Here is a 26,671-nt window from a genome sequence, read left to right as displayed (position 1 = left end):
GCGAGGCTCGTCTTCTGTTCCTGCCTGCCCTGCAGCTAACATATAGCCGATCGCAAGCGTTCCCCGATGTCAGCGCTGATGTCGGAGGGAGGGCTTAAGCAAAGCCTGCCCTCCGACGTCAGCGCTGACGTCGGAGAATACTTCCGGTCGGCTATTTGTGCGCGGCAGGGCAGGCAGGAAGCAGAAGACAAGCCTTGCGGCTTGAGCTTCGTTTTGCTGAGAAAGTTGCAAAGATGGGCTGGGAGGCAAACACGGAACACAAAAGGGGGGAGGGAGTGCGTTTTGGACACAAGGCATGAACTTGGGAGAGAGGAAGGGAGGGAAAGAGATGCTGAGGTGGGAGAGAGAATGCGTTTTTGGACACAGAAGAAATGGACTTGGGAAAGAGATGCTGAGGTGGGGGAGGGAATGGGTTTTTGGACACAGAAGGCATGGACTTGGGAGAGAGGAAGGGAGGGAAAGAGATGCTGAGGTGGGGGAGGGATTGAGTGTTTGGACACAGAAGGCATGGACTTTGGAGAGAGGAAGGGAGGGAAAGAGATGGTTGTGTACACAGGGAATAGAAGAAAGGAGAATTTTTGGTCATAGGGAGGGAGTGAGGTACAGATAGTGGCATACCAGGGTGGGGGGGGGCGGTCTGCCCCACCCCGGGTTTACGTCCCAAGGGGGTGCACAGCTGGCCACCCTCCAGTGTTGTCCCTAGGCCGGCAAACTGCGGCTCTTTAGTCACTTGAGTGCCACCGCCGCCATCGGGAACAGGCCGGCGCCAAGTTTTCCCTGTGGGGCCGGCCAACTCTCGCCACTCGCGTCAATTCTGACGTCAGAGAGGACGTTCTGGGCCAGCCAATCGCTGCCTGGCTGGCCTAGAACATCCTCTCCGACGTTAGAATTGGTCGGCCCTGCAGGGAAGAGAAGCAGGGAGAACTCGGTGCCGGCCTGTTCCCGATGGCGGCAGTGGCAGCCTATTCCCCAGTGGCGATGGCAGCATTATAAAATACTTTCTTTGTGTTTATTTGATTCCTATATATTTATATATAGTCAATATAGGCACAGTTAAATTTTTTAACTTTTTCTAATGGTGGTGTGCCTTGTGATTTTTTTCATGAAACAAGTGTGCCTTTGCCCAAAAAAGGTTGAAAAACACTGATTTAGACGATGTAAAAGCAGGTATAAGTGGCAATAAGATATCCAGTGACCAGATAACTACTGCAGAGACAACGTATAGACCCCCACACACTCCTCACTGATCACTGACCCCCCTCACACTGCCACAAATTCTATACAGTATAATCTCATTATAATGGACTCGCTTATAACGGAACCTCGCCTCTAGTGGACAAGGACCGCTGGTCCCAGCCGAGCACCATTATAAACATACAGAAAATCATCGGATATAGCAGACTTGCATATAACGGACTTTCGGATATAATGGACAACTATTTTGGTCCCGAGAGCCATTTTTAGCTGTAATTTCTTCGGCTATAATAGACATGCTGGTTCCGCCTACAAGGCGCATGGCATGCCGGTAATATAGTATCAAAATGCAGCCCAGAAGAAAATGACAGAGTATTTTTCTTTCCAGTACAGTACGACATAATGCTTTAGAACATCTTTTAGTGTTCTGGTTTTGCAATCATTTCATGCCATACCAATGTTTTGCTGAGTTTTGTTCTTGATGTTGCTGATATGCTTGTGCAGTGACTGTTGTTCATTGATTGAACGTTGTTTCAAGTTGACCTAAATAAAGTTTTTAAAAAATGCAACTCTGGATATAACAGACCATTTTTCCAGGTCCCTTGAAGTCTTATAACGAGATTATACCGTATAATAAAACCCTTAGTTAGCGCATGCGCACTAGGATTGAAACGTTGTGCCTCTGTGCCACGCACGCACAGTAAAATAGATACGCCAAGCAGGGAAGCGTCTCAGTGCACAATATGCTGTACAGAAAAAAGACACATATAGGCCAAGAAAGTAAAAAATAAAGATCAGAAAGGGATAGAAAATGAGAAGGGGAGCCAATCAAAAAGAAGGAGGGACTCTCTCTCTCTTTCTCTGGACAACCAGGGCAAGTCTCACCACCCAGCCAATCAGAGCAGAGCAAGCAGATATCGAAGAAGGGGGTAGAGTAAGCGTGCTCCTTCCTCACTCCACACGTCACCTGCCAGACCGAGGCTCGCAGAGCCGCTGACCTGTTAGAACTGCTGCACGAGGAGGGAGAGCAAGGGCTGTACGTGCCAGGGTCTTCCACGGCGTGCAAGGCACGCTGGGGCAGAAGCACAAGTCGGTGTGTGAAATGGCAGGGAGCCTGCGGTGACTTTTTTTTTTCCCCTTCCCAGTTTACGAGGGAAGCGACTGCACGTGCTGCTGCTTATGGGGAGTTTTGTCCCATTTCCCTTCTTGCAATTTTTCACAATCCTCTTGCGATTTAACAACTTTGAACAATTTTGTGTCATCAGCAAATTTACCTCCTCTTTTACTAAACCGCGATAGTGGTTATTAGTGGAGGGAGTCACGCTGAATGCTCCGTACTGCTCCCGACGCTCATAGGAACTACGAGAGTCGGAAGCAGCATGGAGCATTCAGTGTGGCTCCCTGCGCTAATAACTTGTATTACAGTTTAGTAAAAAGGGGGATTAATTATCTCACTAGTTATTCCCATCTCTAGATCATTGATAAATATGTTAAAAAGCAGCGGCCCAGCACAGACCCCTGGGGAACCCCACTATTTCCCCTTCTCCATTGAGAATATTGACCATTTAAACCCACTCTGTTTTCTGTCTTTCAATCAGTTCTCTGTTTTCTGTCTTTCAACCAGTTCTCAATCCATAAAAGGACATTACCTCATATCCCATGACTTTCTAATTTCCTCAGATGTCTTTCATGAGGTACTTTGTCAAATGCCATTTGAAAATCCAAATACACAATATCAACCGGTTCACCTTTATCCACGTTCATTCACCCCTTCAAAGAAATGCAGTAGATTGGTGAGGCAAGATTTCCCTTGACTAAAACCATGTTGGCTTTCTCCCATTAATCCATGCTTGCGTATATGTTCTATAATTTTGTTCTATAATTTTGTTCTTTATAATAGTCTCTACCATTTTGCCTGTCACTGACTTCAGACTCACCGGTTTATAATTTCTCAGATCACCTCTGGAACCCTTTTTAAAAAGAGGCATCACGTTGGCTACCCTCCAGTCTACTGGTACTATGCTGTTTTTTAAATAAAAATTACAATTAGAACACAAGATATGGGATTATGATGACAGCCACCAGCTTAGATTTTTCAGGATGACCCTAATGAACATGCATGAGAAATATCTGCATATAATTGAGGTAGTAGGCTTGCAAATCTCCCTCGTGCATTAGGGACAGCCTGAAGTTCAAGGTGCCGAGCTTGTCAAAAATCTAAGACTGACCAAAAATCTCCCTCCTGGAACTGAGTAGTTTGGAAGCTTTGGAATCACTGATGTAATACATCAAATACAGGAAAATATAATAAATATTAATCGCTAGAAGCACAGGTCAGACCTACCAGGGTAAGGAGAGGTGGTCCCAACCCTCAAATGCGGAAAATCCAGACCCCCCTAGTCCTGCCCACCCCGCCTCCTGCTCTCGTCAGGCAGGGAGGAAGTCACCTGTCGTGTGCCGGCCCCGCATGCGCGGACTTCCTCCCTGCCCGACACAGCTTTTCAAAACCCGGACAAAGGCCTAGATTCACTAAGCCCACCTGAAGGAGTCTGAGACTGGTTTTCCTGAGTGTTGAACTAAGTTTTCTCTTTAATAAAAATGCTGAATTATGTTTAGCTGCAGACCTAACTTATCTCATGTTCTAGCCTGCCTGCACTGGGTATTTTAGTTTGGGCATTTTAGCTTCTTATGGTTATCTCAGCATACATGATATTGTATTCCGCCCTCCTGGACATGTAACAGAAAGACTGCAGGGCTTAGATAAGTGACCTGCTAGTGTGAGCTTAGGACCAATGATTGTTAAGAAAAGTAACACATGAAAAGTTTTTTTCTAAAATTCAGTTGTATAGCCAGAAAAATGAATAAATATCTCTGTAACTTCCTGGTTTCGGGACTTCTGAAGCTGCCAACTTGATGCTCGGGAGTCGCATATATGCTGTTGCTTTCTTCAAGTCTCTGTTTATTGTGTCTGAGGGACCTTTCAATCCTACCCGATCCATGAGCGATCTGAGGCAGGCCGACCGATTCTCCAACCCTCTGCATGTAAATAGGGGTGATCGGAGGCACACCCCCATCTGACAACACAGATGGCTGGGTAGCGATCCCGATGCATACGCAGACCATCTACTTTGCCTGTAGATGGTCTGTGCATGCGTTTGCTGTCCATTTTTTTAAAAAAACTTTTTTTTTTTACTGGCCTCGACTCTCCTGCTCTCTGCCGCCCTTCCCTGCAGTGCGAGCCCGTGGTTTTAACCCACTGGTTTAAAGCGGGTTAAAAACATGAGCTCTCACTTCAGGAAAGAGCGATCCCCGGCGGCAGCAGTCTCTTCTCCTCCACCGACTCAACACCAGGGACCCCCTTCCTCCTCCTCCTCCTAGGAGCCCCCGATGACAGGACAGTAGAAGACAGCAGCGAGCTCCGTTCAAATAAAAGGCACTTCTTTAAAGGCACTCCGGGACAGAGGCTTGCAGAGAGGCAAAGCGGCAGGAGCCCACAGGGATTCTGAATTTTTGCCTAGCCTGCACAGCTTCTGAAACTAGCAGGAACAGGAGAGTCTGGGCAGAGAGCAGGGTTTTTGCACAAGCAATTGGTCACCAGTCGCTTGTTTCTGGATCGGCCAGCCCAGTCGGTGTGCCTTCTTTAGTTTAGTGAATCGTGTCCTTACTATTTTGAATGCTGTTTCCCTTCATTTGCATGCGTGGATCGGAGGATGATCAGCACAGAGGTTAGTGAATCGGGTTGGGGTCGCAAAGTGGTCAGGACATGATCGGTGGGCTTAGTGAATCTAGCCCAAAGTGCAGGGTTTTGAAAAGCCCTCCGGACTCCCTGGACATCTGGTAACCCTATGAAATATGCATTAAAAAAATGAAGGAACTAGGGAAGAAAATAAATCCACACACCCCGCAGATAAAATTCCTAGGCATGCTTTCGGCCCCAGCAGTTCCAGTTCTATTTCCCTCTGTTCTCCAGGATCGTGCCCTGAGAAGCTGCCCCCATGGGCAGTTCCCATTTGCTTGATCGTGCTCTCCCCTCCTGGACTCATTAGCAAAAAGGATTGGGACTCGTATACCGCCTTTGTGTAGTTATGCAACCACACTCATTTACATTCAGGTACTTCAAGCTATTTCCCTATCTGTCCCGGTGGACTCACAATCTATTTAATGTACCTGGGGCGGTGGAGGATTAACTCCCTCCCCTTTTACAAAGCAGTAGCGCAGTTTCAGCGACACCGCAGCGATAACAGCTCTGACGCTCATAGAATTTCTATGAGCATTGGAACACTTACCGCCGCTAAAAACCGCGCTAAGGGTTTGCAATGTGTGTGTATGTGGTTGGGGAGGGGGAGTGACTTGCTCAGGGTCACAGCGTCACCAGAACCTCTGCTAGGTCCTACACTTTTCCACCTCTCATCTCTTCATTTGAACTCGCAATAATTTCCTAAAGGTGGGCAGTAAAACCTCGGAAGGTGTGAGCTAAATGTAAAAACATTGCTAATTTCCGGCAACGCCTAGTCTGTCCGCCAGCCACTCAGATTCGGATAACTTTATTGACATGACAATTGCTGCACGTGCCCTTCCCAGCACTAAAGCAGTCGTACGCCGGTCGCACGCCGCGAGAAGCTTCCAGGTAGGTCAATGGCTGTCCTCGTTCCTTCCTAGATAAAAGGCACCTGCGCAGAAACTAGACCACAAATAAGAACACCTTGAGATAGATAGACGCTGTGATTAAAAAAAAAAAAAAAAAATAGTAGTAGAGCAGGGCAGCCCCATTGCCGGGCCGCCGCACGAACAACCTTTGCAGTGACGTCACTGAATCCAAGCCAGGACGGTCTCGCCAACTGACACGAACAGCCAATGAGAGGAGTACGACTCGGGGAGGCTCGCATCTTGGTTTCTCACCAATCGCATCTTTAGGGCGAAATGATTGAAGCAGATTTGGACCTATCAGACGAGAGGAAGTGGAACACAGGAAGAAGAAGGTCTGGACAGGGTTGCTTGATTGCAATGACTGAAGCTGAGCTTTAGCAGAGAGAGAGAGAATGGGTGACCTCCGGAAGAGCAACTGACGGCTACCCCGCTGCCAAAAATCAGCTCCTCTTATTACATATACCCTCTGAGGACATCTGACCATGTTACTAGAGTCCTGCCCCGTCACTGAATCTGTTACTACAGATATTCTCAGTCGCCAAGCAGTTGACCCCATTTCTTTGGAGACGCCCTCACCAAACCACTGGTTCCTTATTGGGGACCTGCTCTAAGAATGAGCAACAAACCCCGTTACTAAGGATCAACTTCCATTGCCAAGCATCCAGCTCTCGTATTGGAGATAAATCCGGTATTGAACAACCTACTCTGTTTCTATGGACCTGTATGTGTGACCAAGCAACTGACTCATATTAGGAACATCTGTAGCCAGCCAACCTAATGGTTAGACAGGTTGAGCATCAGGGAAACCTGGTTCAAATCCTGCTGTAGCTGTATTTTGGGGGGAGGGGGTGTCACTTAATCCTCCTTTGCCTCTCGGGTACAAACCCAAATTGAAAGCCCCCAGGGCACAGAGAAATACAGTCTGTATCTGAATATAACTTGCTTTGAACTACTGTACAAAATCCAGAATCCTTTCCATTATTAAGAACTGCTTCCAGCATCATTCCTTTTATTAGAGACCTACCTCTGTCACCAAGCAATTGCCCCTGCCAATAAATAAATGACTGTTAGGACTGAATCCTGTCCCTCAGAAACTGACCCTATTGCTAAAGATCTTACTGAGCAGCTGATCTGGTTACTAAGGGCCTACTCTTTGATTGAGTGTAATCTGCCTTTTTACTAAGCATTAGTGTTAAGGAATTTATGTAATTGAAAAAGTTTGAATGAACTGATTGTCTCCTAGGAATAGTATCACTGCTCCTACTTCCAGTAGGCTTGTTGCCTCCTTCCCAGATTGTCACTATCATCATATCATCTCTGGGACATAACTAAAACTAGAAGAAAACTTTGATCCTTGCTTTCTTCTGTGTTTTCTTTCTTTTAAAAACACTGCCAGAAAATGGAGACTCTGATTCCAGTGATCAACAAACTACAGGAAATTTTCATCACCGTAGGAGCAGAAGTCATACAGTTACCACAGATTGTAGTTATCGGCTCTCAGGTAATGCCACTGAGGATTGTAATCTACATTTTCTTTCTATATGTCTGCATAGATACATGTGCAAAGGCTTTAAAAAAGCCTTTTTTGTGATTGGACCCTGATGTTTGACCTCAGCCCTTTTTTGTTAGCTCAAATTAGTGCTATGGTTAGCACTCTGATTTAAAATGTATTAGATTCACATATGAGTACATGTACATAACATATACATTCATTTGCCATGAAATGTAGGCTGCGTACATCTAGTAGCACTATAGAAATGATTAATAGTAGTATTAGGATTGGATTAATATCGGAGCACACATCCTGAGTTTTGCTTATGAGGTGAGACATGGAGAAAGCCTTGAATTTGGCGGATACTGTTGCTTTTCTAGAAATTTACCCAGTACATGTTTCATAAAGGATGCCATTTTCACCCATCTGTTTTCACATTTCATGTGTCAAGTTAAGTAGAGAATATAGGGCCTGATATTCAAAGGGCTTTGTTTCTGACTTTGGGTAAAAGAAACACATTTTCCAGTCTGGTAGTAGCCTGTCATTGCTGTTCTTTCCTGTCCCATAATATATGACCTGGCAGTGGGAGGTGCTTTTTTACATAAGACTCCTGAGATGGAGACCACATTAAAGCAGAGAGTATATCTCCATTTTTTTTTTTTAGTCGGTTGCACAAAGTTCTGATAACATGTATATGCATTTTATTTTCTCGCAGAGCTGTGGAAAGAGCTCGGTACTGGAGAGCATTGTGGGCCGGGACTTTTTGCCAAGAGGACCAGGAGTGGTAACTCGGAGGCCTTTGGTTCTGCAGCTGGTTCATATCACGCCTTCTGAGGTTCAGAAGGCAACTAGTGGAGATACAAGTAAGAAACTTTCAGAATAATGTTCCAGGAGAAGGAGAGGTGGAAACTGCAATGAGAGGAGGAGGGGAAGGGATTGACTTTAGTGAGGGGAGTAGAAGTAAAGAACAAAACTGCTGTGAGATGGTGGGAAGCAAGGGAAGATGATAAGGTAAAACTTAGTGTCAGAGGAGACTATAGCTAGGTGAAAGGAGGGGGCGTATAATCAGCTGGTGTAAGAACAACCTAAAAGGTCAATGCTCAAGAAAAAGATCTGGTGTCATTATGAACAACATGTTGAAACCTTCCACCGAATGTAATGCAGCAGCCAAAAAAGCAAGCAAGATATTAGAAAAGGGATGGTAAACGATGGTGTGACCTCACCTTGAGTATTGTGTTCATTTCTAGTCTTCTTATCTTCAAAAATATATAGTGGCACTAGAGAAGATTCAAAGAAGAGCGACCAAGATGATAAAGGGATGAAACTCCTTTCATATGAGGAAAGATTAAAGAGGTTAGGATTCTTCAGCTTGGAAGAGAGATGGCTGAGGGAAGATATGATTATAGTCTACAAAATCCTGAGTGGTATAGAACAGGTACAAGTGGATCGTTGTTTTTTCTGCATTAAAATTTACAAAGACTAGCGGACAGTTGATAAATTACAGAGTAATAATTTTAAAACCAATAGGAGGAAATATTTTTTCACTCAGAATAGTTAAGGTCTGGAACACATTGCCAGAGGATGTGGTAGGAGCAGTTAATGAGCTGGTTTTTTTTTAAAAAAAGGTTTGGACAAATTTCCTGGAGGAAAAGTCTATAGTCTGCTGTTGAGACAGACATGGGAGAAGCCACTGCTTGCCCTGGTTCGGTGGCATGGAATACTGCTACTATTTAGGTTTTTGCTAGGTACTTGTGACTTGGATTGGCCTCCGTGAAGACGGGATACTGGGCTAGATGGACTATTGGTCTGACCCAGTAAGGCTATTCTTATGTTAAGATGAGAGCTGACCTTTTGCTGTATCCCTATTTACTTGGGTATTTCTTTGAGTTCTTGTGAAGAAAGGAATGAGACTTGGCTTTGTGGGGTGGCTTGTTGAGGATTCACTAACAGTTTCTTGCTATCTTCAGGTACTGTTCCAGAGGCATGGGCAACATTCCTGCACAGCAAACATAAGGTATCTGTCATGACTAAAAACAGAGAAAGCATCTCTAAACAATTAGTCAGTGCTGACTAAAGGCCATGCAGACTAGAATCCATCTTTTCCCAAGAGTGAAGTTTGATAGCCTCCTCTTTTCTGTACATCATCTGTACATCAGTAGATAATTCTTTAGTCTTTACATAAAGTGTAGCCTGGGGTAGAACACTTCTTGTCTCAGTACAACCTGTAATAGATCAACGCCCTAACCTCAGTGCAGTAAGAGGCAGTTCCTATTTCCTCCTTAGTACAACATGGGATAGATCCTTATCTCCTTCCCCACTCGGGAGCAGATTCTCAAAATTAAAATCTGCCTTTAAACGTGCTTGCTAAACTGGTTCCAGCCGGTTTAGCATGCATGTATTTTAGCGGCAAATTATTAAAACGGCTTACCAAGGTCTTTTCCGAATTTTCTAGCAGTCTCCGATACTGCCATGCAAAAGTAGTACAACAAGGTCATTTAATATTAAAATGATCACTCCGAGTAATTTTCTAACCTCATTGTGCCACATTTGTGGCCAAAATTTGCCAACAGGTCTGAGCTGTCATTGCCTTATTTTCTGATCAGTGCCTGATTGGATCAGGCACTGACAGGAAAGTATGGTTTGACAGCTCAGACTCCACACCCCTCCTTGCAAATTAAAATAATAATTAAAAAAAAAAATCCAAATTGAAGATCAGCAGGAGAGATACCCCACCCTCCTGCCGTGTCATACAATCACCCGACACTGTTACATCCCATAGGAGGGGCCTGAAATAACCTAGGCCTTAGGGCCCTGCCTGGTGCATCTGGGGAGGGGCCTAAGGCTCTGATTGGCCCAGACACCTAAGGCCCCTCTCATAGGATAGAAACAACATGGGCCAGTGAGAGCCTCAGGTCCCTCCTTGGTGCATCTCATGATGCACTGTGAAGGGGATGGCCCACCATTTTGAAGAGGCAGGTCTGCTGGCCGTAAGGAGTGGGCATCTCTCCCGCTGTTGGGGGGTGCGTTGCTTGGTGGCAGGAGAGAGTGGGCATCTCTCCCGCTGCCCGGGGGGTGGGGAATGTCAGGTGGGGGGGGGGGGGTTCTTGACTTCGGCAGCTCGATTTGTTGTGGGGTTTTTTTGGGGGGTTGTTTTTTTTTTTGCTTTTGTTCTGCACATGTGCCCATCGCTATCACTAGTGCAAATTTAGTGAACCTTCGCTACTCTCCACCAACTTTATTTGCATGAGTGTTTTTTGAAGAATGACTCGCTTTTTAAAAATCGCTACAATAACAGCTACATCAGTTTTTAATGCAAATTTTTGAGAATCTAGCCCTCAGTGAAGTGTGCAGCAGTTCTTCCATCTGCTCAGTGCAGCATGAGACAAATCCCTACTTATAATTCGTGTAGGATGCTACATATCCCACTTCTTTATGAGTGTAGCTTGGAGTATATTTCTCCTCAGGAGGAATGTGTGATGTAGTAGAATCATCCTGGAACAGGCTCAAATTTTTGCTATAAATGATTTTTTTCAGGTGTTTACTGATTTTAATGATGTGAGAAATGAAATTGAAGAGGAGACAGAAAGAATCACTGGAACTAACAAGGTACATCATTTGCCATTTGGGAACTGTTTATAATACTGGTGAAGTGAGACAGGGCAAGGAAGCCAGGCATAGACCTTTATAATTAGGGAACCAAGTTGAGTTCCCAGGTTCAATTCCTTGTGACTCTGGGCAAGTCACTTACACTTCCATTTCCCTAGGTACAAAATAAGTACAGTACCTGTATATAATCCACTTTGATTGTAACCATAGAAAGATAGTATATCAGATTCTATCCCCTTTCCTATAAAACAAGGAAGGGACCTGGTGAAGCAGATACTCACCTTAAGCACAAATTGATCTTGCAGTATGAGGGAGGATGGCAAGGGTATGTACCAGTAACAGGTGGTTCATATTTAGCTCACCCCTTTTCAGTAGTAGCTCAAGGTGAGTTGCATTCTTGTTCCAGGATGCTTTTGGACAATAAGGGCCTGATTCTCCAAAGTGCGTCCCGATTTTAGGCAGCTGTAGGCGTCCTACAGCTGTCTAATCAGCCAATTGGGATGCACGTTTTTTTTTTTTTAAATGCTCCCCAGGCAGGCCGCCTATATTGAAGGCGCCTCCGGGAGCCTAGGGAGACCCGCAAGACGCCTAAGCTCGCCCAAGGGCCTTAGGCGGGCCTTAGGCGAACCTAGGAGGCCCTACACATCTCCCAAGTAGAGGAAGAAACGCTTAAAATGTAGGCCAGCAAAATGCTGGTCTACATTGTAAGTAGACGCGGCCGCTATACTTATTGCGGCAAGGGATCTCTCTGCCGCTATAAGTATAGCGGGCCGCGGCCTGTCCGATCGCTGGCAGGAGGGTGCCCAAACCCTCCTGCCAGAAGATGCCCTCCCCCGCCATTACCGACCGCCCCCCCCCCCCGACACTACCGATCGCTGGCAGGAGGGTGCCCAATCCTTCTTGCCCGAAGACGCACCCTCCCCCGGCGCTAACAACCCCCAAACCTCCACCCCACCAAACTAACCTTTTCTTAAGGCCAGATGGGTCTTGCCCGTCCAGCCGGCAGGCACGCCTCGTCGAAATGAGGCGGGCCTGCCGGCTGGACGGGCAAGACCCATCTGGCCTTAAGAAAAGGTTAGTTTGATGGGGTGGAGGTTTGGGGGTTGTTAGCGCCGAGGGGGGGGAGAGGGTGCGTCTTCGGGCAGGAGGGATTGGGCACCCTCCTGCCAGCGATCGATATTGTCGGGGAGGGGAGGGTGCGTCTTCAGGCAGGAGAGATTGGGCACCCTCCTGCCAGCGATCGATATTGTTGGGGGGGGAGGGTGCGTCTTCAGGCAGGAGGGATTGGGCACCCTCCTGCCAGCGATCGATATTGTCGGGGGGGGGGAGGGTGCGTCTTTGGGCAGGAGGGATTGGGCACCCTCCTGCCAGCGATCGATATTGTCGGGGGGGGGGCATCTTCTGTCAGGAGGGTTTGGGCACCCTCCTGCCAGCGATCGGTCGTGTCGGGGTGGGAGGAGATCGGTAATGTCGGGGGGGGCGGTTGGTAGTGTCGGGGGGGGGGCGGTCGACAGTGTCGGGGGGGCGGGGCATCTTCTGGAAGGAGGGTTTGGGCACCCTCCTGCCAGCGATCGGACAGGGGGCCCCGGCCCGCTATACTTATAGCGGCAGAGAGATCCCTTGCCGCGATAAGTGTAGCGGGCCATGTCTAATCTAACCCGATTCTCTAACCAGCGTCTGTAACATGGACGCCGGTTACAGAATCGGGGTTTAGTGTAGGCCGATTCTGAATAGGACACCTCTCCCGGGCGTCCTATACAGAATCAGGGCCTCGCCTTCAATATAGGCGGCCTGCCTGGGGAGCATTTTTTTAAAAAATGTGCATCCCGATTGGCTGATTAGACAGCTGTAGGACGCCTACAGCTGCCTAAAATCGGGACGCACTTTGGAGAATCAGGCCCTAACTGTCCTTAAACAGAGCTTTACAGCTTTTTACCATCACCTATTGTTTTTCCTCTTTTACTGTGCTCTTTTCCTCAAAGATTGTAGTTCTAGCCCTTTTTTCCCATTTGTGTGAAGTAAGTTCATATGTTTTGTTATGCGTTTTATTAACCTATCCTGGTCTTTGTTTAGTACAGTACTTCTAATTTTAATTTGTTTTTATGGAAATTTTTGCATTGTACACCGCCTATAAATTTGATTAAGCGGTATAAATTTTTTTTAATAAACTTTAACCTTGAAACATCTATGAGACAAACTTGGTTTTTTATTTTACATAGAGCTCTATGGACCCCTACACGTTTGCATAGAATTGATAGCTCTAAGTCTAATAGATGCTGGCATTTTGTCATCTAGAAGCAGGGACATTAGATCATCTTTTATTCTATTGTCCATTCATATTAACATTTTGGAAATCAATTTGGCCCCAAATAAATAGGATGTTAGAAAATCCAGTAGCCTTGACATATGATACAATTCTATTTGGTACTACAATGAGAGCCCATAGTCAAATCTCATCAAATAACAACAAACTTTTATTTATAATGACTGGAATAGCAGTACAGCAAATTACACATAATTGGAAAAATTGGGACAGATTGAACTATAATTTATCCCAGGACAAGCAGGCAGGTATTCTCACTAGTGGGTGATGTCATCCGACAGAGCCCCGACACGGACATCTTGAAAGCATGTCTTGCTTGAAGAAACTTAGAAGTTTCGAGATGCCCGCACCGCGCATGCGCCAGTGCCTTCCCGCCCGATGAACCGGGCGTGTCTCCTCAGTTCTTTTCTTTCCGCGGAGCTGAGAAGTTTGTACTTCATTCTGCGCTGACTGAAATTCAGTTTTTGCCTTCTAATTAACCCGCGTTTCTGTTTATTTCTTTGATTTTCTTTCAATTTTACTTTATTTTTCTAAAAAAAAAAAAAAAAAACTTAAAATTATTTCTTCCGGCGGTTCGGCCGGGCCGGCCTCGTGGCTGCGGCCTAGCGGCTTCGACCTTGCAGCGTCGATTTTCCGGCCTATGTCCCGACCAATCACCGGTTTTAAAAAGTGCAGCAAGTGCCAGCGTGCGATTTCGCTGACGGACCCTCACCGACGCTGCCTTCAGTGTCTTGGTCCGGAACACGTTCCGAAATCGTGCCGGCCTTGTTCCACGCTCACTGCGCGCTCGTTTAAGCGGCGCTGCTTGCTCTGGGAGTCGATGTTCAAGATGGAGACTGCCAAGGACATCTCTGCTACTGCGGCTGTTGAGGTTTCGCCGGTCCGTTCGAAACCTGCATCGACGACTCCTGCATCGAGCATCGTGAACCCGCATCGTTCGCACTGGCTTCAGCATCGAGTTCAACATCGGCGCCTGCTTCCGTCTCCTCGGTTCAGGTACCGCCTTCCACTGTCCCTCCTGTGGTCATCAAAGTGCCTAAAGCTAGCAAGCAGAAGCACTTGGCCACGAAGGAACGCGAAGACCATACAGGAGGACCCCCTTTCGGTGCGGATCCCTCCATATCGGCTTCGCTTCGTTCCCTGCTAGAAGCTCAGTTTGTCGAGCTTATGCGCACTATGGGACCCCGGCTTATCGCCAACATTCACGGTGAGCTTCCGACCCCGGTTTCAGAGGGCGGTCCGCCCCCTCCCCCTCCTCCTCGTCGTTCGATCTCTCTGCTCGACGAGGGGGATCGGCGGAGGGCGGCGGAATCCTCCAGGAGGGCTTCCCTTCCTGAGATGCCACCTTTGGAGCCCATCACACCTCCACGCCAACAGGGTGCTAGGGCGGCTCATGATAATCGTAGTCCTGGGCATACTGCATCGCAGGAGGAGTTCTTCCGCACTCCATACCAGACCTGGGTGGCGCTGCGTGAATCCGCATCTCTGCCACCTCTACGATCCACTGCATCGAGCCCTATCCATTCCTTTGAGGCTTCAAAGGACCAATCGATGCATAGAAGATCTCGTTCTCCGTCCCGTCACCGGGAGGGGCATCGATCTCGGCACTCTTCTCGGCACTCCTCACGTCATTCGGAGGTGTCTCCGCAGAAGAAGATGCAGCGTTTGGGATACTCCTCGTCGGATGTGTCCCAGCCGGAAGGACCGGAGTATGAGGAACCATCTACCTCCTATTCTCCCTGCCGATCTCAGCTCTCCCTGGACCCGGAGGCTTCCATGTCTTCTAGCCCGTCTCGTCGGCCGGCCTTGGCAGACCAATTGTCTTTCTCATCCTTTCTCCGACAGATGGCGGATGACTTGGATGTGACTTTGGACACTGGGTCCAAATATTCTAAAGAGTATTTGGACACCATGCATTTACCTCACCCTCCGGCGGAGACACTTCGGCTTCCTCTACACAAGCTGCTGGACCAGACTTTCATGCGCTGTTTTGAGACACCGTATTCCTTACCGGCAGTTCCCAGTAAACTGGATGCTCGATACCGCATCGTTCACCACAAGGGGTTTGAGGGAGCTCAACTTTCTCATCAGTCCCTTCTAGTCGAGTCCTCTCTCAAACGTTCTCATCCCTCCCAAGTCTATGCTTCCGTGCCTTCGGGCAGAGAGGGGAGAACGATGGATAAGTTTGGTAGACGTATCTATCAGAACTCGATGATGGCGACTCGAGTACTCAACTACAACTTTTTCTTCTCTTCATACTTGGATTTTTTCTTGCCGATGCTCCGCAAGTTCATTCCTTTCATCGATGCTCAGGCTCGTTTCCAGTTTGAAGAGGTGGTGGCGACCCTGTCCCAATTACGCCTTCAACTGATGCAATCCTCCTACGATGCCTTTGAGCTCTCGGCTCGAGCTGCGGCATGTTCGGTTGCCATGCGTCGCCTGGCTTGGCTTCGAACCATCGATATGGATCCGAACCTCCAAGACAGACTTGCAAATGTACCTTGTGCAGGAGCGGATCTATTTGATGAGTCTATCGAAACTGTTACTAAAAAGCTGTCGGACCATGAAAAGTCTTTTCAGTCTATTCTACGTCCTAAACCGAAACCTCAGCAGTCTCGTCCATCTAGACCGCCTCAGATTTACCAGCGGCGTTATCAACAGAGGCAGACTCCTCCTGCGAGACAGCCTGCGAAGAGACAGCCTCCGCAGAAGACTCAGCAGAAGCCTCAGATGCCGGCTGCGCCCAAGGCTACTCAGCCTTTTTGACTCTCTTCCAGGGAGCATAACCAACGTTCTGTCTTCCCCTGTTTTTCCCATAGGGGGTCGTCTCCATCATTTTTGTCATCGATGGGAGTCAATCACCACAGACCTTTGGGTCCTTACCATCGTAAGAGAGGGATACTCTCTTCATTTCCAACGGGTCTCCCCGGACCACCCTCCAAGAGAGTATCCTTCCAACTTAACGCAGACCGCCCTTCTTCTCCAGGAGGCTCAGGCCTTGCTTCGGCTTCGGGCCGTCGAGCCAGTCCCGTTAGATCAGCAGAACCAAGGGTTTTACTCCCGATATTTCCTGGTTCCGAAGAAGACGGGCGATCTGCGGCCCATTTTGGACCTTCGAGTCCTCAACAAGTTTTTGGTCAAGGAGCGGTTCCGTATGCTGACTCTTGCCTCTCTCTATCCCCTCCTCGAGCAGAACGATTGGTTATGCTCTCTGGACCTCAAGGAGGCCTACACTCACATCCCGATTCATCCGGCCTCCCGCAAGTTCCTCAGATTTCGGGTGGGACATCTGCATCTGCAGTATCGAGTGCTTCCATTTGGCCTTTCCTCTTCGCCCAGAGTCTTCACGAAGTGTCTGGTGGTGGTGGCCGCTGCACTCCGGAACATGGGTCTCCAGGTGTTTCCATACCTCGACGACTGGCTCATCAAGGCCCCGTCGGCCCCAGAGGTCATTTTGGCGACCTTGACTACAATTTGTTTTCTGCAGAACTTGGGCTTCGAGATCAACTTTCCCAAGTCACATCTTCAGCCCACCCAGACTCTCCCCTTCATCGGGGCGGTCCTGGATACCATCCAACTTCGAGCGTTCCTTCCTCCTCAGCGCATGGATGCTCTTCTTCTACTCTGCCAATCGGTGTCTTCTCGCCCGTCCATCTCAGCGAGACACATGATGGTCCTCTTGGGTCACATGGCATCCACAGTTCATGTGACGCCTTTTGCCAGACTACATCTCAGAATTCCTCAATGGACCTTGGCATCTCAGTGGACTCAGATGTCCGACCCGTTGTCCCGCCACATTGTAGTCACTCCTGCTCTACGGCAGTCTCTTCTCTGGTGGATGACCTCTTCGAATCTATCCAGAGGTTTGCTGTTTCACTCTCCTCCCCACCAGAAAGTTCTCACGACCGATTCATCGAACTATGCATGGGGAGCTCATCTGGATGGTCTTCGCACTCAAGGGTTCTGGACCAGTGCGGAACGACTCCATCAAATCAATCTTCTGGAGCTCAGAGCCATCTTCAATGCTCTTCAGGCTTTTCAACATCTGCTTCACGACCTGGTGGTCCTGATTCGCACCGAAAATCAGGTCGCCATGTATTATGTAAACAAGCAAGGGGGCACGGGCTCGGCCTCCCTCTGCCAGGAAGCTCTTCGAGTCTGGGATTGGGCGGTCCGCCACAACACCTTCCTCAGGGCTGTCTACATTCAGGGGAAGGACAATGTCTTGGCAGACAAATTGAGTCGTCTTCTCCAACCTCACGAATGGACGCTCAATTCCAAACCCCTTCATCAGATATTTGCACAGTGGGGGACACCTCAGATAGACCTCTTTGCAGCCCCCCACAACTTCAAGCTGCCTCAGTTTTGCTCCAGGATCTACACTCCTCTCCGCCTCGAGGCAGACGCTTTTCTGCTGGGTTGGGGGAATCGCTTCCTATATGCGTTTCCTCCTTTTCCTCTCATTCAGAAGACTCTGGTCAAGTTGAGATCAGACCATGCCACCATGATTCTGATTGCTCCTCGGTGGCCCAGACAACCCTGGTTCTCCCTTCTACTTCAACTCAGCAGCAGGGAGCCCATACTTCTTCCAGTGTTTCCTTCACTACTCACTCAACATCAAGGTTCACTACTTCATCCCAATCTGCAGTCCCTCCACCTGACAGCTTGGTTCCTTTCAACATAACTCCTCACCAGTTTTCTCAAGCAGTGAGGGAGGTCTTGGAGGCTTCTAGGAAGCCTGCTACTCGACAATGCTACTCCCAAAAATGGACTAGATTCTCCTCCTGGTGTATTTCCAATGCCACGGAACCTCAGCGAGCTTCCCTTTCTTCTGTATTGGACTACCTTCTACACCTATCTCAGTCTGGTCTCAAGTCTACCTCCATACGAGTCCACCTGAGTGCTATTGCGGCTTTCCATCAGCCTCTTCAGGGGAAACCTTTGTCTGCTCATCCTGTGGTTTCCAGATTTATGAAAGGTCTTTTTCATGTCAACCCTCCTATCAAACCTCCTCCTGTGGTTTGGGATCTCAATGTTGTCCTGTCTCATCTCATGAAGCCTCCGTTTGAACCTCTCAACAAGGCTCCACTTAAGTATCTCACCTGGAAGGTGGTTTTTCTGGTGGCCCTCACGTCTGCTCGCCGCGTCAGTGAGCTTCAGGCCCTAGTGGCGGATCCACCGTTCACTGTATTCCATCATGACAAGGTGGTTCTTCGTACTCATCCGAAATTCCTGCCTAAAGTGGTCTCCGAATTTCACATCAACCAATCCATCGTGCTTCCAGTGTTCTTTCCAAAGCCTCATTCTCATCCTGGGGAAGCTGCTTTGCACACTCTGGACTGTAAACGTGCTTTAGCTTTCTACTTGGATCGCACAAAGCCTCGCAGAACTGCTCCTCAACTTTTCGTCTCCTTTGATCCAAACAAGTTGGGACGACCTGTATCGAAGCGCACCATCTCTAACTGGATGGCGGCTTGTATCTCTTCCTGCTATGCCCAGGCTGGATTATCCCTTCCCTGTAAGGTCACGGCCCATAAGGTCAGAGCAATGGCAGCCTCTGTAGCCTTCCTCAGATCGACACCGATTGAGGAGATTTGTAAAGCTGCCACTTGGTCCTCGGTTCATACATTCACCTCTCATTATTGTCTGAACACTTTTTCCAGACGGGATGGACAGTTTGGCCAAACAGTGTTACAAAATTTATTCTCTTGAAATTGCCAACTCTCCCACCATCCCATTGGGGTTAGCTTGGAGGTCACCCACTAGTGAGAATACCTGCCTGCTTGTCCTGGGATAAAGCAATGTTACTTACCGTAACAGTTGTTATCCAGGGACAGCAGGCAGCTATTCTCACGTCCCACCCACCTCCCCTGGGTTGGCTTCTCAGGCTAGCTACCTGAACTGAGGAGACACGCCCGGTTCATCGGGCGGGAAGGCACTGGCGCATGCGCGGTGCGGGCATCTCGAAACTTCTAAGTTTCTTCAAGCAAGACATGCTTTCAAGATGTCCGTGTCGGGGCTCTGTCGGATGACATCACCCACTAGTGAGAATAGCTGCCTGCTGTCCCTGGATAACAACTGTTACGGTAAGTAACATTGCTTTCTGGTGGAACTCAGTTTGCCATATATATAAGATGGAACATGCATTTGCAACACAAAAAGGATATATGAATAAGTTCAAGAAGATTTGGGGACCATTAACAGAATATTGCAATATTTGAATTTCATTTTCCCATGATAAGAAAATAGTATAAAGAAGGAGGGGGGAGGGGTTAAGGGGAGGGAATTATTCTCTTTATCATACATTATAAATAAAATATTATAATAGATGATATTCTTACATGAAAATAACGTAATAAAGGGAGGGGGAAAAGGTTCATATTTAAATAATAATTGATAAAATCATTACAATATATATATTGTATAACTTTATAAGAAAAATAATTACAATTATATGATATATAAAACCATAAGAAAAATAAGACAAGAAATGTTATATATAAAATATATTATAAAAATATCAAGTGTATTGTTAAGATAATTGTATGAAAATTTATGACACTTGTTGTTAAATGGAAAAAAAAATTCAATAAAAAAAACCTTAAACCTAGAAACATTCAGGTAAAATAGGTACAGTGGTACCTTGGATTACGAGCATAATCCGTTCCAGGAGCATGCTCGTAATCCAAAATGCTCGTTTATCAAAGCGAGTTTCCCCATAGGAAATAATGAAACTCGCTTTGATGCGTTCCCCCCCCCCCCCCCGAGAACCGGCATTGCTCCCCTCGAAGGCCCCCCCTGCGATCAGGCACCCCCCCTGCGATCCGGCACCCCCCCTGCCTCGAACCGGCACCCCCCCCCACGATTCGACACCCCCCCCCCCGCAATCCGGCACCCCCCTGCCTCGAACCGACCCCCCCCCCCCCCCCGACACGATTGGGCACCCCCCGACACAATCCGATATCTCCCCGACACAATTGAGCACCTCCACGCCGCTTCTTACCCTCATCTGGGCTCTTGAAGATCTGCCTTCTCGTCTGCTGGGCCTTGAGCATCTGAGCATGCTCAAGGCCTGCGAGTTCACGCTCACGTTCAGAATGTGAACTCGCAGGCCTTCAAGGCCCAGCAGACGAGTAGGCAGATCTTCAAGAGCCCAGATGAGGGTAAGAAGCGGCGTGGGGGTGCTCAATTGTGTCGGGGGGGATATCGGATTGTGTCGGGGGGGTGCCCAATCGTGTCGGGGGGGGGGGGTCGGTTCGAGGCAGGGGGGTGCCGGATTGCAGGGGGGGGTGCTCGTAAATCGAGCCATGCTCGGTTTCCGAGGCACCGATTTTGCAAATGTTTTGCTCGTCTTGCAAAACACTCGCAAACCGGTGCACTCGTAAACCGAGGTACCACTGTATTTCTATTTCTCTATCCTCTGAGGGCATCCACTGTGTTTGTACCTAAAGCAATGGAGAGTTAAGTGACTGAACCAATATCGATTGATGTATCAGTGGGATTTGAACCCTGCCTTCAGCCTGCTGTTCTAACCAATAAACTACACCTCCACTTCAGAGTGAAAGCTTACAGGACAATTAGCAAACACAGGCATAGGGGTGTGTCTTTTCGTTATCCATTTATCTTTGTCTGTCTGTGTTTCTTCCTCACTTTGTGTCACTCGTGCTCCTTAACATCATGTATATATATTTTGTACTTTAGCATCTCTCCCTGATTGCTTTGCAGGGGATCAGTCCAGAGCCCTTACATTTGAAGATTTTCAGCCCTAATGTGCTAAACTTGACGCTGGTGGATCTACCAGGGCTTACAAAGGTGAAATATTTAATTTGAACTAATCCTTGGAACAGAAAAACTGTATTGCAGTGCTTTTGGGGAAAGAAGGCTTTCAGTAGAGGGATTTTTGATTTCTCTTTCGAATTCCAAGCAACTAAGCTTAGGTATGCTTTCCCTTTTATATTGAAGACAAATTTCTTCTTATTTGAGTTTATCAGTCTAAGCAAACTCTTTTTATTTTGCAGAGTAGTATGGTAATAATGAAATATTGTTTTAATGTTTGATTTTGTTTTATTAACCATCTTTGTTTATTGAAATGAGAAGCTGAAGTTCTGTATCGTGAAGTAGTTTATCCACATTCAAAAGACAGATGATATAACCTCCAAATAATGACAAGAACCATTTGGCTACTTGAGAGAAAAGGAGTTCCTCTCCCACCCCCCTAAAAAAATTCTCTAAAGAATGATTCCCTGCTAAAGCTTCAAATTTCATGACAACTTTTTTTTAGTTCAGGAAATTTTAGTTCAGGAATATAATGTATGATGTTCAAGTGTTATATGATAATATTTCATGTTCTTTTTGTGCACTTGATGTAAGTTTGAAAAAGAATAAAGAAATTAAAAAAAAAAATAAAAATATTTATCCCAGGACAAGCAGGCAGCATATTCTTAACACATGGGTGACTTCACCGACGGAGCCCCGGTACGGACACTTTTAACTAGAAAGTTCTAGTTGGCCGCACCGCGCATGCGCGAGTGCCTTCCCGCCCGACGGAGGAGTGCGTGGTCCCCAGTTTCTTCGTTTCCACGGAGCGAAGAAGACGCATGTGTTTTCAACGGCCGTTGAAAAATCAGTGTTTGCCTTCCCGCTCGCGTATTTTTTGTTTTTATTTTCTCTGTTTCCCTTCGGGTTCCTTCTCTTTTATTTAAAAAAAAAAAAAAAACTCGTCGAGTTTTCTTTATTTTTTCAGGCCGGCCCCAGCGGGGCCTGTTGCCACCATACAGGCCTCCGTCTTCGATTTTGCGGAGACTGTGTTTCCCTTCATGCCCCCTCAGCCGGGCTTTAAGAAGTGCCAGCGGTGTGCACGCCCGATCTCTCTCACCGACCCGCACAATTGGTGCCTGCAGTGCTTGGGTCCGGATCATCGGGCTGACACCTGCACCCGCTGTGCTACTCTTAAAAAACGCACATTGAAAAATAGGCAGATCCAGCAAAATATTCTTTTCGGTACTGGATCTGCCATGGAACCTGCCGCGACGTCGACAGCACCACAAAAGTCGGCACCGACTACTTCGACGATGCCAGATCCTTCTTCGGGGTTGCTGGCCCTAGGTAAGCCAGCTAAGAAGCCTTCCACTTCCCTTGAGCGCCCTCCTGCCACGACTGCGACTCCGGTCCTCACGGCACCGCGCCGACCCCACAAACGCTACGCTCCGATATCGGTGAGTGCCTCGTCATCGGCCTCCTCATCGCCGGAGCGTGGAGCGGCACCTATGGTACCGAAGAAGAAAAAAGCGGTACCGGTGCCTCCCTTGGAAGACCGCATCGCGGCCATACTCCAAGCCCAATTGCAACGACAGCTGCAGCAGCAACTCCAGCACCTGTTGCCGGCAATGTTGGCCCCACACCTTCCGGTACCGGACCGGTCCGAGCCTCGCACGATCCCATCGGTGTCGACCCCCTCGGTACCGCTCAACACTTCCATGCCAGTGCTCTCGGCTGAACCACACCGTTCCCATCCTACGGTGCAGGCCCGCTCTGATACCGACCCTTCTCGGCACCCGGACCGGCGCCGGTCTTCCTCTCCCGGTACCGCCTCGGTACGCTCCGGCAAGTCTCTCTCCAAGACCCGCAATGCCGAGCCCTCCACACCAACGTCCCGCCGTGTGCACCCTGACATCAGGGACCCGGACTTATGGGAAGAATCCCCGCCCGGTACTGAGGAAGACGCTTCATCGACAGACGAGGAACCCTCGGTGGCTGATACCGGTTCAAAACCCGAACAATCCTCTTTCACCAAATTCCTCAGGGAGATGTCGGCTGCTCTTTCCATTCCCTTAGAGTCCGACTCTAAAAAGTCCCAGGCTTTTCTCGATGCCCTAGACTTTGAGCAACCTCCCAAGGAATTCCTTAAGTTACCCGTCCACGACATCCTACGGGAAACTTTTTACAAAAATTGGGAGAACCCCCTCACTGTCCCCGGGGCCCCTCGCAAACTGGATAGCTTGTACCGGGTCATTCCGATCCCAGGGTTTGACAAGCCTCAATTGCCCCATGAATCTCTCCTGGTGGAGTCCACCTTAAAGAAAACTCAGGGCTCCAGTGTCTATGCCTCTACCCCTCCTGGCAGAGAGGGGAAAACTATAGATAAGTTTGGCAAGCGCCTTTTCCAGAATGCCATGCTGGCCAACAGGGCAAATAATTACACCTTTCACTTCTCCTTCTACATGAAGCATCTGGTGCAACAACTCTCCTCCTTACAGAAATACATCCCTGAACGTAAAGTCCCCCTCTTCCAACAGCAAATTTCCAGTCTGCTCCAACTCCGGAAATTCATGGTACACTCCATTTATGACTCGTTTGAGCTGACCTCTTTCGAGCATCTGCCATGGCTGTTGCCATGCGGCGTCTGGCCTGGCTGAGGGTTTCTGACCTCGACATCAACCATCAAGACCGCCTGGCTAACGCACCTTGTCTTGGTGATGAACTCTTCGGGGAGTCCCTGGACTCAACAACCCAGAAACTCTCGGCACACGAGACTAGGTGGGATACTCTGGTGAAACCTAAAAAGAAGACTCCGCCTGCTCGCCCCTACAGACAGCAGTCCTCCTACCAGCGCAGGTTCTCGGCCAGACCTCTCAACCCGCCACAACAGCAGCCTCGCCGACCTCGTCACCAGCATCAAACTCAGGCTCGCTCCCAGTCTCACCAACCTGCCAAGCCTCTCCCTCCGTCAAAACCATCTCAACCCTTTTGACTCTTTTCTCCAGGGCATAGCCAGTCTCCCACCATCATTGCCTCTTCCTCAGCCTATCGGAGGACGCCTCCAACTTTTCCTCAGCCGTTGGGAAGTCATCACATCAGACCAGTGGGTCCTCAACATCATTCGCCACGGCTACTCTCTCAACTTTCAGACTCTTCCACCAGACAGTCCTCCCATAGAGTCTGCTTTCCACTCCTCCCAATCCTCCCTCCTCCTGAGGGAGGTCCACTCCCTCCTTCTTCTCAACGCCATCGAAGAGGTACCCTCAGACCAAAGGGGTCAGGGATTCTACTCCCGCTACTTCCTGGTTCCCAAGAAGACAGGAGACCTCCGTCCCATCCTTGATCTCCGGGCCCTCAACAAGTGTCTGGTCAAGGAAAAGTTCAGAATGCTCTCCCTTGCCACACTTTACCCTTTTCTCTCTCAACACGACTGGCTATGCTCCCTAGACCTCAAGGAGGCCTACACTCACATCCCAATCCATCCGACTTCACGTCGCTACCTCCGATTTCAGATACAGCACCGCCACTATCAGTACAAAGTGCTACCCTTTGGCCTCGCATCATCGCCCAGGGTGTTCACCAAGTGTCTTATTGTGGTGGCGGCCTTTCTCAGGTCTCACAACCTCCAGGTGTTCCCCTACTTGGACGATTGGTTGGTGAAAGCACCTACGTCTCCACTTGTGCTACAAGCCACTCAGCACACCATCTCCTTCCTCCATCTCCTGGGGCTCGAGATCAACTACCCCAAGTCGCATCTGCTTCCCACACAGCGACTTCAGTTCATTGGAGCCGTTCTCGACACAACTCTGATGAGGGCGTTTCTCCCCTCCGACCGCCAACGAACCCTGCTCCACCTCTGCCGTCAGGTGCTCCTTCGTCACTCCATTCCAGCTCGGCAGATGATGGTCCTCATGGGCCATATGGCCTCGACGGTCCATGTGCTTCCTCTGGCGCGACTCCACCTCAGGACACCTCAGTGGACTCTAGCCAACCAATGGTCACAGACCACGGATCCTCTTTCTCATCCCATCTCTGTGTCATCGTCTCTTCAGCAATCTCTTCAATGGTGGTTGAACTCCTCCAATCTTTCCAGGGGTCTACTCTTTCATCTACCCCCTCACTCCATGATCATAGCCACAGATGCCTCCCCCTATGCATGGGGAGCTTACCTGGGAGATCTTCGCACCCAGGGTCTCTGGACCCCTCAGGAGTGTCGACATCACATCAATTTCCTGGAACTCAGGGCCATGTTCTATGCTCTCAAGGCCTTCCAGCACCTTCTCTACCCTCAGGTTCTTCTCCTGTGCACAGACAACCAAGTCGCCATGTACTACATAAACAAGCAAAGCGGCACCGGATCTCCCCTCCTCTCCCAGGAGACAATCCGCATCTGGACCTGGGCCACGGCCCACAGTCTCTTCCTCAAGGCTGTCTATATCTAGGGCGAACAGAACTCACTGGCCGACAATCTCAGCCGCATCCTTCAACCTCACGAGTGGACTCTGGATCCTCCCACACTCCGCTCCATCTTTGCTCGATGGGGCACTCCTCAGGTGGACCTCTTTGTAGCTCCTCACAACTATCAGCTGCCCCATTTCTGTTCCAGACTCTTCTCTCCTCATCGTCTGGCCCCGGATGCATTCCTGCTCAACTGGACGGATTGGTTCCTCTATGCCTTTCCTCCACTGCCTCTGATGTTGCGGACGTTATTCAAACTCCGCAGGGACAGAACCACCATGATTCTCATCGCCCCTCGGTGGCCTCGCCAACACTGGTTCTCCCTCCTGCTCCAGAGAACCCATTCCTCTTCCTGTGTTTCCTACTCTACTTACACAGCAGCATCAGTCTCTACTGCATCCCAATCTGTCCTCGCTCTACCTGACAGCTTGGTTTCTCTCGGGCTGACCTCTCCAGAGAATCTGTCTCAGCCTGTTCGTCGTATTTTGAATGCCTCCAGGAAACCGGCCACCCTCCAATGTTACCATCAGAAGTGGACCCGGTTCTCCTCCTGGTGTCTACTACATCACCACGATCCCACCTCATTGGCGGTGGAAACTGTACTGGACTATTTGTTCTCTCTGTCCAACGCTGGCCTCAAGTCTACCTCAATCAGAGTCCACCTCAGTGCCATCACTGCGTTTCATGAGCCTATCCTCGGAAAACCTCTCACAGCTCATCCCCTGGTTTCCCGATTCATGAGAGGCCTCTTCAATGTCAAACCACCTCTGAAGCCTCCTCCAGTCGTCTGGGACCTGAATGTGGTTTTATCAGCCCTAATGAAACCTCCTTTTGAGCCTCTTGCCACAACTTCGCTCAAATTTCTTACATGGAAGGTGCTTTTCCTCATTGCCATCACCTCTGCCAGGAGGGTTAGTGAGCTGCATGCACTGGTTGCTGACCCACCTTTCACTGTTTTTCACCATGACAAGGTGGTTCTGCGTACCCATCCTAAATTCCTTCCCAAGGTGGTCTCGGAATTTCACCTCAACCAGTCCATTGTGTTGCCTGACTTTTTCCCTAAGCCCCATTCTCATCCTGGAGAACAGGCATTTCACACGCTGGACTGTAAGCGTGCCCTTGCATACTAGCTTGATCGTACCAGGGCTCACCGCTCGTCCCATCAGCTCTTTTTGACCTTCGACCCTAACCGT

At 48.6% G+C, this 26,671-nt stretch overlaps 1 protein-coding gene across 5 annotated transcripts in view; it reads left to right on the top strand.

Moving 5' to 3' along the window:
- Positions 1-5,702: 5,702 nt before the first annotated feature.
- The window catches only part of LOC117348267 (dynamin-1-like protein), a 76,646-nt gene continuing 55,677 nt past the window's right edge, over positions 5,703-26,671 (top strand). For 2 of the 5 annotated variants that reach the window (XR_004536951.1, XM_033920187.1), the window contains exons 1-6: positions 5,703-5,821; positions 7,238-7,342; positions 8,049-8,196; positions 9,301-9,347; positions 10,868-10,939; positions 20,988-21,074. Coding sequence is in view for 4 of the 5 variants with exons in the window: in XM_033920187.1 (XP_033776078.1) it covers positions 5,747-5,821; positions 7,238-7,342; positions 8,049-8,196; positions 9,301-9,347; positions 10,868-10,939; positions 20,988-21,074 (534 nt within the window). In the remaining variant the exon portion in view is untranslated. Of the gene's footprint in view, positions 5,822-5,937; positions 6,530-7,237; positions 7,343-8,048; positions 8,197-9,300; positions 9,348-10,867; positions 10,940-20,987; positions 21,075-26,671 lie in introns of those variants that run through there. The other 3 variants (XM_033920178.1, XM_033920205.1, XM_033920195.1) reach the window with 3 other exon arrangements.

The sequence above is a fragment of the Geotrypetes seraphini genome, chromosome 1, assembly GCF_902459505.1.
Source record: "Geotrypetes seraphini chromosome 1, aGeoSer1.1, whole genome shotgun sequence".
In the NCBI taxonomy this organism is placed as follows: Eukaryota; Metazoa; Chordata; class Amphibia; order Gymnophiona; family Dermophiidae; genus Geotrypetes; species Geotrypetes seraphini.
This window is presented reverse-complemented; position numbering and strand designations above follow the sequence as displayed.